Genomic DNA, 14,257 nt, shown 5'->3' on the forward strand with positions numbered 1-14,257 from the left:
GGGTAGGACAAAGCGGGCCCTGGGTCCCCTGGACATCACCCCATGCTCCTGCCCGCGAGGGGCTGTACCTTTGAAGGCGGTGGCTGCCCGGCCCTGCCGCCCACTGTTAGTGCCATAGCCCGTCTCGGGCCGGCTCGCTGTGTCTTTCTGCCGGGCCAAGGCCACTGCGATGCCCACAGGGGGCTGCCGCACCTCCCCATCTCCGTGTGGGGTGTCGTGCTCCCGGCTGCGGGCACAGTCAGGCCTCTCTACCGAGCCTGGGCCCTTGGAGGCCGGGAACTTCAATTCCTGCTGGACACAGCTGGCTTTGAGGCCACCCAGACCCACGAAGGGAGCCTTCTGGCCCACCACGAGGGCCTGGTTGCTATATTTAAGCAGGTTCTTCATGGCGGAGACCTCGTCCGGTGGGGTAGGCAGCTCCTGGGGCAGGAGGGCTGCCTGCTGCAGGCCACTGCCGAAGGGGTCCAGGTAGGCACTGCCCTTGCGCTCCTCACTGATGGCCATGGTGGTGGCCTGACCCGCCTGGATGCTCCAGGGGGGCAAGTGAGGCCCGCCATAGCCCAGAGACGCCAGCTCCAGGGACTTACGCTTGGCCTCAGCCCCGCTGCCTCCTGGCTCAACTTCAGGGGCCACCAAGTGCTGCTGATGCCGGATCCGGGCCACCTTCTGGCCCCCGGGGGCACCGGCGGGAGCCTCCTTGTTGACGGCTTTGTCTAAAGTGCAGCAGGCCTGGGTGGCTTTCCCGCCCAGTGGGTCCTGGTGAGGGGGCCGAGCACAGTCCTGGGAAGGGGCAGGCAACTCGAAGTAGCCACTTTTATCCAGACTGGCTTTGGGGAGTCCAGGAAAGGGGGCCTCGGGGCCAGTGCTGAGATACTCCAGGCCCTTCAGTCGGGGGTTCAGGGCTGCCTCAAAGCCTCCAGGTCGCCGCTCGACCTTGCCCTCGGCCTTCAGGTGGGCATAGGAGACCCCATAGGGCACAACGTGGTCAGGGGCCATCGCCCCGTCTAGGTGTCGGTCCTTGCCCTCCCCTGCCACAGCACAGGCCTCAGCTGCCTGGAAGGGGCGGCTCTTATCGGCCAGGTGTCCCACAGAAGGCACAAAGGTGGGCCTGCTGGCCTTGAGGTCTCGGGGGACCTTGTCTTGCAGTGGACAGAGCCCATCTGGGCCCGCGTGCAGCTGCAGGCAGGGGAAGGAGCCAGAGGCCGTGCTGAGGGGCGGGGGTGGCCCGGTGGGCAGGCCAGAGGGCACCGTGTAGGGGACCGTGTGGTGCAGCATCTGTCGCCGCTCCAGGCACTCGCTGAAGGCTGGCCCGGGCTCTGTGTGGCCCACTGGCTCCTTGGCGCAGCGTCCAGAGGCTGCCACGCTGACGCCAGGCCGGCCCAGCACAGCCCCTGTGCAGCTGGCCAGTGGGGCCTTGCCCAGGTCGTCATTGAGCACCTTGGCGTTGAGGAGGCAGGAGGCGGGGTGTTTGGGGCGGCCCTCACAGGAGCCCCGGGGCACTGGGCCACCCTCTTTGCAGGGCCCATCAGCTGGCATGGGCACCAGCTTGGGCCGCTCCTTGCTGCTGTCCTCCTCTGCTGCCGGTCGCTCCCTGCCTTCTGCCACCTTGCTGGCCTTCTCTTTGCCCATTTCTTTGCCCATGAGGAAGCCGTCAAACTCCTTGGGGCCTTTCTGAGAGGGCCCAGCCTCAGCCCGGTCACGGCTGCAGGAGCCGATGGGGTGAGCAGGCGCAGTCCGGGCCACACCAGGGAAGTTGTGGTTGGCAGGCAGGAGCGTGGGCTGCGGGGGCAGGTTGCGCAGGTAGAAGTTATCTGTGGGCCCAAAGAGCCAAGGTCAACAAGAAGCCTGGGGCGGGGCTCAGACTCCCTAGAACACCGGGCCCAGGTGCCTGCCCCAACCCCAGCTGGCACCAGCTGTCTAGGGAAGGTGTTTGCTTCTGGGTTTTCTGGAGACAAGGCCTTGCTATGTAGTCCAGGATAGCTTTGAACTCACTACTGTAGCCCAGGCCTCAAACCTGAGATCCTCTTGCCCCAACTTCCCTAGTGCTGGCACTATAGGGTTTTGGTTCATTTTTAAACTATTAAATAAAATATATATAACAAGATGTACAAGATGTACACACGGTTTGATGGAATTAAGCCACATTCACAATGAGGCATGACCATCACCACTGGAACTCTTCTACTCCCTAAACTGAAGCTTCCTTCCCATGAAACACTATCCCCACACACCAAGCTATAGCCTCAGAACTCCAAGGCGACAATGGCCTCTCACTAGGTCTTGGCAGCCCAGGTTCCCTAAATATTTTCAGAGCATGAGGCGTGGGACAGGAGCACCTTCCTTGCTCCCTCTGGGGAGCTCCTCTTTGGGGGAGCACATCTCAGTGGGGTCTTTAGGAATGCACATGAGAACTACAAAGGCAGGGCGCTGCCCACATGCACCACCTCAAAGCTTGCTGGCCAGGCGCTCGGGGACTGCAGACAGCCCTGCAGCCTGGGGACCACCGGGGTTGTGCTATGGATGGTCAGGGGCTGGGTGTGGAGGCCTGGGGGGGCCCATATCTGGGACACCCGAGGAGGCCCAGTCCCTCAACATCCTAACTAGGTGTCTCAGATCGGGGACAGGGATGGGTTATAAAAGGAAGGCAGATGTTCCCGGGAGGACAGCGGTGGGACTGTCCAACCTGGGCACCCTCGGGGCACCCATCTGCAAGGACTGCCTGCAGCCAGGGCTCCACTGGGCAAACCTTCTGCCCTCAGAGGACTCTGCTCCCTGCTGTCTAGGCTGGCCCTGGTGGATACCAAGGCCACTACTGGGCCAGGTCGATGCCTCTCTGGGACCCTGGGGGCTTCTCCTCCTTTCACCCAGCTTCGTGGGCAGGCAGCAGGGTGAGGCCCAGAGAGAGCAGAGGGGGAAGGCAAAAGAGACGTTGGGAACTTGTAAAACTGTCCTCAGTCATGTAAATTTCTTGTCAATTTCCTGCTAATTAAAAAGGAGGGGAGAGGGGCTGAAAGGGGTAGCCCAGGAGAAACCTAATTAGCTCAACTTCCAAAACCAAATAATGTTCTTGGATGAGGCTCCACCACAATATTGTGAAAGCCCAGAGGCCCAGCCAGAGAGGCCCAGCCAGCACAGCCCAGACACCAGCAGGCCCACGGCCCACGGCCCACAGCCCACTGCCAGGGAGGGAGTCCTGGGCCCCAGTTCCGTTCCGCGGTCAGGTTTCTGGGGCCGGGACCAGCCACCTGCCCACCCCTGACAAATGTCAAAACAGCTGCACTTGCCTGACATGCTGACTGGTAGATTGGGGGGGATCCCCTGGGGCCCGAGGGAGGCTCTTCCCCAGGCAGCAGAACTTGGGGAGCAGGCTGCGTTTGCTGGGAGCATCCAGTTTGGTACAGGACCAGTGGGAAATCCCGAGTGGGCTCTCGAGCTCCCTGGCCCTCCCACAAAGACCTGCGCCCATCACAGCTGGCCAGTCCCAGCCAGGCCAAAGCCCTCCTTTAATAGCTCAGGGCTCTTTTGGGCTCAAAGGACCAAAGATGCTGGACACACCAAGGTCCCTGGCCTGAGACAGCAGGAGGACTGGCCACAGGTTCCTCTGCACCTCTGGGTGTCCTGTCCACCTCCAGGCCCTGCTGTCTGCCTGTGAGCCTGTCCTCATAACCCACGGGGGCTCCAGGACTGTTGTGAAGAAACCAGTCTTCACCGGCTGCACACTGGGTGACCCTCTGCACATGGACTTGTGGCCCGGTCAACCCTGCACCTCTTGGTGATGCCCCCAGCCTCTGCAACCTAGCTGAACTCACCCCTCCCCTCGGGACTTCACCTAAGTGCTCCCTCCCACAGCCCAGAGCAGACTGGTCATCTGGGATCCCCCGCCTTCCCCGACCCAAGCTGCATTCTGTTTGTTTTTTGAGACAGGATCTCACTACGTAGCCCAGGCTGGCCTCAAACTCACGGCGATCCTCTTGTCTCAGCCTCCCCAGTGCTGAGATGACAGGTGTCTGCCACCATGCCTGGCCCAAGATGCATTTTTTTTTGGTACCGGGGATTGAACTTGGGTCCTAAGCTTGCGAGGGAGGGGGCGGAACCACTGAGCTACATCCCTGGCCCCCCAAGATGCATTTTTTAAAACATACTTAATTTTTTGGGCTGGGAAATTAGCTCAGTGGTTCCACCACCTGTCTTGCAAGCACAAGGTCCCAAGTTTGATCCCTGGTACCAAAAAAAAATTTAATTTGTGAAATTCTTTTTTTTTTTTTTTCAGTATTGTGTTTGAACCCAGGCTGGGTTCAACTTGCCATCCTCCTCTCCTGGTCTCCCAGAATACTAGGATTACAGGTGTTGATTCCAGCCCCTAGGACATGATGTCTGGGTTCACCCGAAACACGATCACTACACTTCAATGCCTCCCCAGCCTCCGGGCACCACCCTAGGGAGGGATTTCTAAAACTCAAATGAGCCATCCCCTCAACCCCAGGAAAAAGTTTAACTTGTAACAGAGACCAAGGCTTCTGAGCCCCTCAGGCCACCTCCTGTAGCCTCCTGATGCCCAGGCTGTTCCCACGCAGGAGCCCCTGCTAGGGCTCCACCGGCTATTTCTCAGGAAAGACCCAAAGTCTCTGCCCCTTCTCTGGGGACCCTGGTGCTAGTGGAATGAGCGGCCCCCTCCTCTGTCCATAGGACACTGCTCTGCCCCACCCCCACTGCCAGACCTCAGGAGGGAGCTGGGTTCCTGGAGCCCGGGGGTCTCTCCCAGGCCCAAGCCTAGGAGTGCAGGCCTATGAGACTCTCTCCTGCCACATTCCTTCCGAACCCCATCTCCGGGACCCTGAACTGTGGGGTACAAGGCAAGGGCAGGAGGAGGACATGGACTCCAACCCCAAGAGCTGGAGACAGTGAGGCTGTGTTTTAGGGGTGCAGCTGGGGTTGAGACCTAGTGGACAAGGCCCACCAGGCTGGCTGCCTTCACCTGTGCCCTAGGGGCTCCCTGCCCTGCCAACCCCTGCACCCCACACCAGCCCCCATGTGGCACTTGCCTTTTTGGGTTCCATAGAAACGATGCTGCCCGCAGAGAACATTACTGTTTCCATGGTGATCCAAGTGGCTCACGGGTAGGAAAGTGGATGCCAGACTCCCCGAAAATCTGGGGTACGCCGGAGCTAGAGAAGCAAAGGGACTGGCTGTGGCATTAGGTCCCGGGTCCTTGGCCCAAACCGCCCCGATCCCAGGAAGACAAGAAGCTGGCAGGCGGTCCAGGAGCGGCGCCCTGCGGAGCCCAGCAGGCAGCCCGCCGGTGGGAAATCAGCCCATCAATACATCATATTAACTCTGACTCGACTAATACCATCCCTCTGGTGCAGCACAAATTGAATTGCTTATGGGCTGGGAGAGAGGGGAGGCTGGAGGGGGCGCCTGATTCCCTCCCGGCGCTGGGTGTTTCGAACGCTGCCAGGTGGACACAAAGGAGCTTAGAGAGGGGTTCTGGGAGGAGGGGCGCAGGCAGGCAGGCATCCTGCCAGGGCCAGAGCCTGACTCCCACCTGTACCACCGTCCACCAGGAGGGAGGAGGTCCCGGGCCAGCTGTGCTGTGGTGAGCTGGTCTGGGTGACCCACACCAGGCTATGCCTCTGGGGTGCCGCAGGCTCCTGTCAGCCGGAAGCCACAGGTGTCACTGCTGGTGGAGCGCTCCACCTAGGCCAGAGGCCTGGCCTCTTCATGCTCTGACATCTGCAGCACGGCTGGTCCTGAGCCGGTCCCAGCAGTGGCAGCATTGTCCCCAGAAGCCACTGTGTAAGCCCATAGCCTCTAGCCTTTACCTAGCGATTTCGGCTCATGCCAGGAGGGCCCCCTCTCAGAGCTGAAAGTGTTCGTCCCCGTAAGGCAGCCAAGGTTCTGAGTGGTCACTTGCCCAGTGCACGGATGCTAGCCGTGGCCCTGAGTTGGTCCCACTGTTGGCCCTGGGCACCTGGGACCCCCTATGAAGTCCTAGCTTGCAGGGCAGGCAGGACTGAGTACCAGTCTGGGTGCCGGGTCGCCATCAGCCACCAGAAACGTGGCTTCTTGGGGCTGGTCCTTCTTCACAAGGTCCGACAGGAGATGGGGACCTAGACCACTGGCACTGCCAGACTCGTGTCCACTCAGCTCCCCAGCCGCAGCCCAGTCACTTGGAGTTGAGACCTGTCCTTTATGGTCAGACTCGGATGCCATCTGTTAGATGGGCAGGTGGCTTCCTGAGGGGGAGCTGGGCTGAGCTGAGGTCTGTCCAGCCAGTGGACTGCATGTCCTCAAAGCCTGGGGCCCAGGAGGCCGCCTTCTGCCCTTCTGTCCCTAAGGGACAAATGTTTGAGGCAGGATGCCTGGAGCACCCACTTGGTGATACCCCTGTAGGATGCCCTTTCTCATTCTACAGAATAAACCAGAACCAGCTGGGCTGGGCAGGGCAGGCTCTCTGCCTCACTCTACAATGGTTAGGCCCCAGAGGAGTCTTTCTTGGGGACTCTACTACTGTCCTGAGAGCTTCCTGACTCTGTCTCACTTCTCAGGCTGCTCTGGGTGGTAACTAGCAGCCAGGTTTCTCTAGGGACAGGGAAGGGAGGGAAGAGGGCCCTGGGGACAGCAGGTCAGGCAGGGAGGCCTCCCAAGGGCCTGTCTGGGCACCTGTCAGAGCTGTCACCTGATAAAAAGGTGTCCTGAGCCACACGCCAGGAAACCAGGTACCAGGACTCTCTCTCGAGTGTCTCAGTGAAGTCACAGACAGGTCTCACAGCTGACAGGTTCATGCTACCTTGGTTTACATTGTTTCCCAAACTTCTTTTCTCATGGGACCCCTGTGTCTTTTTTTGTGTGGGACTCTTATTAACAATGCATGGGCCAAGTGTTCCAAGGGATCTACTCTGAAGAACACCTTTTTGGAAGTCAAATGCTGAAGAAGTAGATCCAGAGCAACAGGATAGATCCCCAGGCCCATCTCCGTCTCCATGATCTGTCTCAGGCCCGGGGATGAGGATGATCACCTCAGTGTTCCTTCCAGCTCAGGGCCAGGGTCCCTGTGGGTGCATGAGGCCTGTAGCCCTGGTGCCTACCCTGAGCACTGGGGGTGCAGGCAGCCCTCTGCAGGCCGAGGCCAGGGCAGCGGGGTCAGTGGGTGACTGAGGGATAGTCCCTGGGCCTGGCTTGGAGCCAAAGGATGAGGGCACAAGAGAAAGTGCTTCGGGTGGCCTACGGGGACACTCCAGGACCCCACAGCCAGACCGTGACATCCATGGTACCTCGATCCCAGTGGACACGTGGCAGCGGCAGGCCGCCGCTCAGGCTCTGATGCCACCACTGAACCTTCTTTGGCTCAACGCATGCAAATGAGGCCATGGACTGTCCCCTGCAGAGCCCTGGCCCCCAGCCGAGTCTGGAAGGGGCTGCCAAGCGGCTGGAGAACCTGCTTTGGGAGCTGACCCTGCCCTCTGGGGAGGGCTCACCCTGGGGAGCGTGCTGCGCCGACCCTGTCCCCCCAGACCCTTCCTGCTGACGAACGGGCTGAGGCTGGAGCGCTCGGCCAACTGGCCTGGCGTGTGGGGCACATCGGCAGCAGATGTCGGCCAGATTAAACTCAGCTCCTGGAAGACTTGACAAAGGCCTAGGAAACCAGGCAAGGCCTAGGGGGGCTGGTTAAACCACCACAGCTGTCCCCCTGTAATTGGCTGCTGTTAAATATTTTACGGGCCTCATTTTCGTAAACAGAAGTCTGTAAATTCCTCCTTCCCAGACTCCGTTTTCCAGCGTTTCCCAGGATGAGCAGTGTGGACCCCCACACCTCTGTGTCTCTCAAGAGGTCAGGGCCTCCCCCACGCTCAGGGGCAGCAGGCGCGTAGCCAGCTGAGGAGCCAGCCCCTTCCTGCCTGCTGCCCTCTGGGGCAGTGTGAGGGTGTACGGCCTTGGTGTCCCTCCACTTCTGAGCCTGGACTGGTGGTGTCCAGCCCAGGAAGCGGCGGCAGAAACCCCCCGGGGGCCCAGCCCAAAGGCCCAGCCAGCTCCTCTCCATCCTGCTCCAGGCCCCCGCCTCTGAGGCCCCAGATGGGGAACTAGGGGTGGAGGAAGGGGTGCAGAGCAGGAAGAGGGAAAAGCAGGGGTGGGGGCTGGGAGTGGGGAGGGCGTCCTCCCCACCCAGCAACAGAAAAGCCCCTTTCTTTTTCCCAAAACTGCACTCTCTGAACTGAAGAAGAAGATAAAATATGAATCAAAGCAGCTGCCGTGAGACCAGAACCAGAAGCCGGGGCTGGTGTGGCCGGTCAGGGGAGCCGTGGGTCCCTTGAGGAAGCCACTGCCAAGGAGACTGGGGGTGGTGAACCCTGGGGGGAACCCCAGGACAGCGGAGAGAGGGCCCACTGGACAGGGTCACGGCTGGGGTCAGGGCTGGGGGTGGCTGTAGTCCCTCAGGCTGGGGGACTCAAACCCACATCCCTGCCGGGGGCACCACCCTACCCCGGAGCCTCGCACCTTGAGTTTGGGCCACTACAATCACCCCAAAGGACAGGCGGCAAACTTGGGGCTGCCCACTGCTGCGAAGCCCCCAGCTGACTTGGGGACAGGCCTTGGAGAGGGCTGTGAAGGTCTCACTGAGGACATCCTGCCCTTCCTGCCCTGACTACTGACCCCGGTGCCCGGAGAGCTGAGCCCAATCCTGGGACTTGAGCGGCCCAGAGGAGAGGAGGAGCGGCTCAGGGCTCAGCCCTCTGTGGGCATCATGTAGGGGAGGGGACCAGGGAAGGCAAAGGCCCGAGGGAGGACCGGGCAGGCGGCGTGGGGACTCCTCCTGCCCATCCGGGAGGAGGAGGTGGGCATGGCAGCTGCTGCTCAGCTCTCCACGGAGACCTTCTAGGAGACACAGGCCGGGGAATGGGCCCCGCTTTTTGTGCGACCTGGCACGTTCCTGCCATGTGGCATCTGCTACCCGTGCTGACCTTCAACACCAACTCAGCGCTGGCCATTTCCCAGGTGACAGCCTGCACCCGGGGTGCTGGTTAAGGAGGGTCTGCGGCTGTGTTCACAGGCAGCACTCCTGACCAGCGAGGCTGGCTCTGGGTACACGCAGGGCCATGGCGGTGTGTTTGGAGGACACCTGCCATCCCTTGCTTTAGTGCCTGAAGGGAGCAACCTCGCCACAGCCCTCTCACCAAGTTTTCCCTGCCAGATACCTCTGTTTCTGTTCATAAGCCCCCTCCACCCAGGCAGTCCGTCACCTGGATCTCTAGGCTATGACTTCTAAGTGCTGCCCCCGGGACTGACACCAACTCCTGGGTTCTGGTGGTGGGAAAACCTGGTGTGCCCAGTGCGGCCTCCGCAGAAACGTGGGGTGCCGGATCTGGGGCGCTGTGTTCACACGCTAATGCACAGCTGCCCCAGGGTTAGGGCCTGGCAGGCCCCACCCATCCCCACGGTGAGAGGAGCAGCTAAGAACAGATGGAAGGAGCCAGGCTCCCACAGGCACCTCTGGAATAAGAGGACCTGGGCGAGCCCTGGACAGTCCCCAGCCCCAGGCTGGCTGCAGGCAGGTGGGCTGGGGTGGCCTGGAGTCTGGCCTGCTGCAGGCTTCAGGCTGGAGAAGGCAACTGAGAATCCTCTAAGCTTGTGCCCAGAAGCACCCTGGGCATGACCTCTAAACTCTTCACGCACATCTGGACGGCAGCTCTCCACTCCACTTTCCTCCTCTCCCTCTGCAGGCACACCTCGGGCACATGAGGGCATCGTGCCTGGGACCCTACTCACCGAGGAGCTATGTGCTCTGCTCCCCCCAGGACACCATCCCAGGGGCCACCCCAGCACCTACAGTGGCGCAGAACACGGAGGAGAAGGGGCAGGTCTCAGCCCAGCCTGCAGTACTCATCCGGTTTCCCCTGCATCCCAACAGCTGTTCTGCTAAGTGTGGTCTATGGATGGGGAAACTGAGGCTCAGAGCCTGGCAGCTGGGCATGTGGACTGGAGGCCAATGCAGCGCTGGGGCTGTGAAGACTTCCCTTGGATCTGCTCTGGGAGGGGCAGAGCCCACAGCCTTGTCCACTGCAGCCCTGGGATCCACAGCTCCCCGGGGGGTGGCCAGGGCCATGTGCAAGCCTTCTGAGCCCACAGCAGCCTCCGATCAGAGCCCGGCCAAGGCCCTGGCTCCAGGACCACAGCATACAGGGGCCACGGGCCTGCATCGAGGTAGAGGTAAGGGAGGGAGCGAGGGACAGGAGGCCAGGGCCCCAGGGGGCAGGTTGAGGGAGCATCTCTGTCACCTAGGAAACAGGTGCAAGAGAGGGTGATAGCTTCTGGGGTCTGCAGAAAGGGGCAGGAGCAAGGGCAGCTGGCAGAGCTGGCAGTTACAGGGGACGGCGCTGGAGGGCCACCAGAGCCTCTGACCCTTCGAGGCAGTGGGCACCTAGTAGGACCTCTGTCCCTCTCTCAGACAGGTTCCTGAATTCCTTGCAAGTCCTCAGGCCTTGGAGGGACCAGAGGGGGCAGCTGGCAGTAGGCAGGAGGCCGTGGGTACATGTGGTGGCTGCTGTGGGCGGCCCTGCCCCCACTGGATCCCGGCCAGGCCCCATGGAGAAGTGGCCCCTGGGGTAGGGCTGCTCTGACAAAGAGGCCAGCCAGGCGGACAGCCAGTGCTGGCACATGTGCCCGTGGTTCCCCCTCCAGGTGGCACAAGAGACCACAAGGAGCCTGGCTGCGGGAGCTCCATAACTCCAGTCCCCCTAGCCAAGCCCCCCAGAAACAGAACCCCTTTCATGGCCCCGTGGGTGGTCCCAGCCAGGCAGCTGGGGGTGGGGTGGGAGAGGGCCAGGCTCACTGACAATAGGCCCAGCTGTGCTGCGCCCACACCCGCGCTGACCCACCCAGGACAGGCTGGCTGGACAGTGGCTCCCTGCTGCTCCCCCAGTTCCGCCGCCCAGCCCACCCTGGGCCCTGAAGCCACCACTGCTGGTGAAGCCCATTGGTCAGGAGGCCCGGGGTGGAACAAACAGGCCGTGCCCCAGGCCAGATGTTCTGGGGCGGCTCCTCCAGCTCCGGGGTGCCTCCCTGTACCCCCAGCTGTTCAGGGACAGAGGAAGCCCTGGCCCCGCTCTAGCAGCTGCCTTGCAGATGGTGAGGTGGGGGGGTCTTCCGGCCAGCTAGGAGGCCCCGCTCAGGGTGGGGGATCCAGGGCTTACTCCCACCTGGGATCTGGTCTGCCCAGCTCACCCTGGCCTCCTCGCCCTTGACACAGCAGCTCTCAGGGCCAGGGCCAGGGTGGCAAGCTAGCTTTGCCTCTAGCTGAGAGACACCTGCCTCTCTGCTGACCCAGGGGCAACGAAGGCAATCAGGACAAGGATGAGGCCAGGCCTCAGAGGAGACCGCCTAGGCAGCCCCCCGTGAAGCCCAGCCCTCTCTCTGGCCATGTCGCATGCCCCCCCGCCTTGCCCCCCACCCTCCTGAATACACACGGCTGAGGAACAGGCCCTGGCACGCGGGAGCCAGCTGGCACCCAGTCAAACTAGCAGCCAGGCACGCTGCCAGGGCAGCCAGCCAGCCTGCCACTCGCTGCGGCCCCGCCCGCCCTGGCCTCTGCCGGCACGGGGAGCTCACAGCCGGCCGGCACCATGTGGCTCTCGCTGGAGTGAAGCCGCAGGCGCAGAGGGCAGGGGATGCCCTGAAGGGAGGAGATCCTGAGCGAGTAAGAGGGAAGTTTACCAGGACACTGAGTGGAAACTGAGGCACAGACCAAGAAGTTGGATGTAGTCGAATGACACCCAGACAGATGTAGACTCACTGCCACCCTCGGGTGGGACCTGGCAGGTTGGGGATGGGCTCCCCCACCCAGGACCACTGGTCCCATGCCCATCCCCTAGTGGACCCTGTGCAGCACCCTGTATTCTAGAGCTGGAAGTGGCTGAGGCGTGTCCCACCCCCTGCATCCACCTGGGTGCACCTCCCTGATCAGGCTGTAGGCACACTGATGATGGGAATGGCTCCTTACACCTGGGCTGGGGTGCCCAGAGCAGAGGGTGGCCACTGGCCATAGGCTGGTCTCGAAAACAGGCCTCTGTGGGTGCCAGCCCCTCTTCCTGCCTTCCCAGATCAGGCCCACCAGGGGACGGGGAAGGCTGGGTGTCAGCCAAACACAGGGGCTGGTCCACCCTCCCCAGGGCACCATCTCTAGCCAAATGGATGCTGCCAGGGCCTGGAGGAAGATGGAACCGCCGGGGCTGCACCTCATGGTGGGTCTGAGTTATGGGTGCCTGGGGGTCTATGAGCAGCTCCACCAGGCAGCCGTTGGCACAAGAGGAAGTGAGCTTCGCAAGGCCGTTGTGGGCACTGTCTGCAGGCCACCGCCCACCCACACTCTGAGCAGACCCAGGGCAGAATGGGACTCTGGGGCAGGTGGTGCTACCCGCAAACCGTCCTCCTTGCTGGTGGGTCCCCAGGGTGGGATGGAGAGGAAGTGGGAATTTGAGCCTCTGATGCAGAACTTGAGGGTGGGCTGTCCCATTTCTGAGCCCTGAGGAGGGTTCCTGGTTAGCTGCAAGGAAGGGAAACCAAGTCAGCCGCCCAGGTGTGCTAGGGTGCCTCTGCCAGGCCAGGAAGGGCAGGGACTCTGGCTTGGGCTGAGGTCCCTTCCCTGCCTGGTTCCCTGCTTGGCACCCTCCTTCCTCCTGCAGACGTCTGGAGGGCCAGAGGCCCTGGCCAGCCAGATACCCATTTAAAGGCTCGAAGGAGAGTAGGGAGGAGCAGTGCCTGCAGGGCGTGGGGCACAGGGAAGTAGGCCGAGGATCCCGCTCTGGCCACTTGGTGCTCAGCACCTACTGGCCTGGGCTCCACCCGGGAAGAATGCTGCTCCTTATCGCCGGCCGAACATGCGCTTTTCAAGCGGCGCCTAAAGCCCAGATTATTTTAACAACTGTCCCTCACTCGTCACCTGTCCCGTTTGGAAAACAGCCCCTTTCTTGTTGCACAAAGAGAGGTTTCTCTGGCTTCCAGAAGTGCTGGGCGCTAATCTCCCTGCCTGGAACATGGGCGGGCGGCGGCACGGTGTGTGGGTCCACAGCTCTGTAAACACGACGTGAGTGCAGCAGTCATTGAGTTACGGTGGTGCCGGTGCCAGGAGTAAGCGCCCTGTGTGGCTGCTGCCAACTGCAATTACCTCCCTTGTGCCAGCCAGCAGGGGGCTTAACCCTTCCCACACCACGGGGATGGCACAGCCACACGGATGCCAATAGCTATGGGGTCAGGGACACTGGGGCCTTGGGCCAGCGCTCAAGTAGCAGCACCAGAGAGCTGAGCAGGGCACACCACACCCTGGGGTCCCAACGGAGCCTCAGGGGACTCCTGGGGCCATGACACCCGAGAGTGATGGGCGTTCACTAGGTACTGACTGGGTGCCAGGCCTAGAGGCTCTGTCCTGGACAGGGCATCAGGGAGGCAGCCTGTGCCTGGTGACAGTGCTCCCCTCCCTGTCTCTCCCCCTCAGCTGGCACATCTGGAGCCCACGCCTCCTCATGTCTGGGGAGGTGGGTGCAGCCCAGCCTGGCTGACCCAGCTGCGCTCCACATTTCCTCAGCTCCCCAGAGACCTCCCTGCCCAACGCCCCTCCTCCCTCTCTGCCCATCTGGAGCACACATCTGGCCAGGACCAGTGCTTAGCAGGGCCATCCTCTGTTTGCAATCAATTACCCCCCCCCAAGGGGCTTCCTCAGCAGGGAGCGGCCCCCACCCCAGCGTGCTTGGCAGCGCTCACCATGGTCAGCCATGTGGCCACCACAGTGCCACTGAGGAGCCTAGGACCTTGGCTTACCTTCATGGGAGTGGGAGAACCAGATCTGGGAGGTGCCAGGGTGGGAGCCTCGGTAGGCCTGCTCAGAGGGGGCAGAGGTGGGGCCGCTGGGGTGCGTGGAAGCTGCCGAGCCCAGGCTGCCGGTGAGGAAGCTGCCCATAAAAGAGGAGGCTGGAGAATTTCCCATCAGGCGGCTGCTGGCTGTGGACGCAGGGCAAGCGTGAGTCAGGGTACAGCTTGGGTTAGGGGCGACACCCACCGCCCAGGACCTCCCTAGGAATGTCTCTCAGGCCCTAAGCCCCCAGGGGCCCTTGTCTTTAAAGATCCAAGCAGCCCACACCAGGAAAATCTGCTCTCATAGGCACGTGTGACAATGGCGGCAGTGTCCGGGGCCTCTGTGTGCCTCAGGTGCCTTAGGATGACACCATCCCGTTACTACAAAACCAAGAAAGACACCTGTATGTAAAAA

At 61.8% G+C, this 14,257-nt stretch overlaps 1 protein-coding gene across 5 annotated transcripts in view; it reads right to left on the minus strand.

Moving 5' to 3' along the window:
• Bahcc1 (BAH domain and coiled-coil containing 1) overlaps positions 1-14,257 on the minus strand; it is a 57,739-nt gene that overhangs the window by 18,478 nt on the left and 25,004 nt on the right. For 4 of the 5 annotated variants that reach the window (XM_087208311.1, XM_087208312.1, XM_087208308.1 and 1 more), the window contains exons 3-5: positions 13,810-13,989; positions 5,043-5,165; positions 69-1,811 (exon numbers count right to left, since the gene is read on the minus strand). In XM_087208311.1, coding sequence (XP_087064437.1) covers positions 69-1,811; positions 5,043-5,165; positions 13,810-13,989 — 2,046 coding nt within the window. The remainder of the gene's footprint in view (positions 1-68; positions 1,812-5,042; positions 5,166-13,809; positions 13,990-14,257) is intronic. The other variant, XM_087208313.1, reaches the window with a different exon arrangement.

Source organism: Heterocephalus glaber, unplaced genomic scaffold (genome assembly GCF_053883595.1).
Source record: "Heterocephalus glaber isolate CG9 unplaced genomic scaffold, H.glaber_assembly_v1.0 deba00000937, whole genome shotgun sequence".
NCBI classification, from domain to species: Eukaryota; Metazoa; Chordata; class Mammalia; order Rodentia; family Bathyergidae; genus Heterocephalus; species Heterocephalus glaber.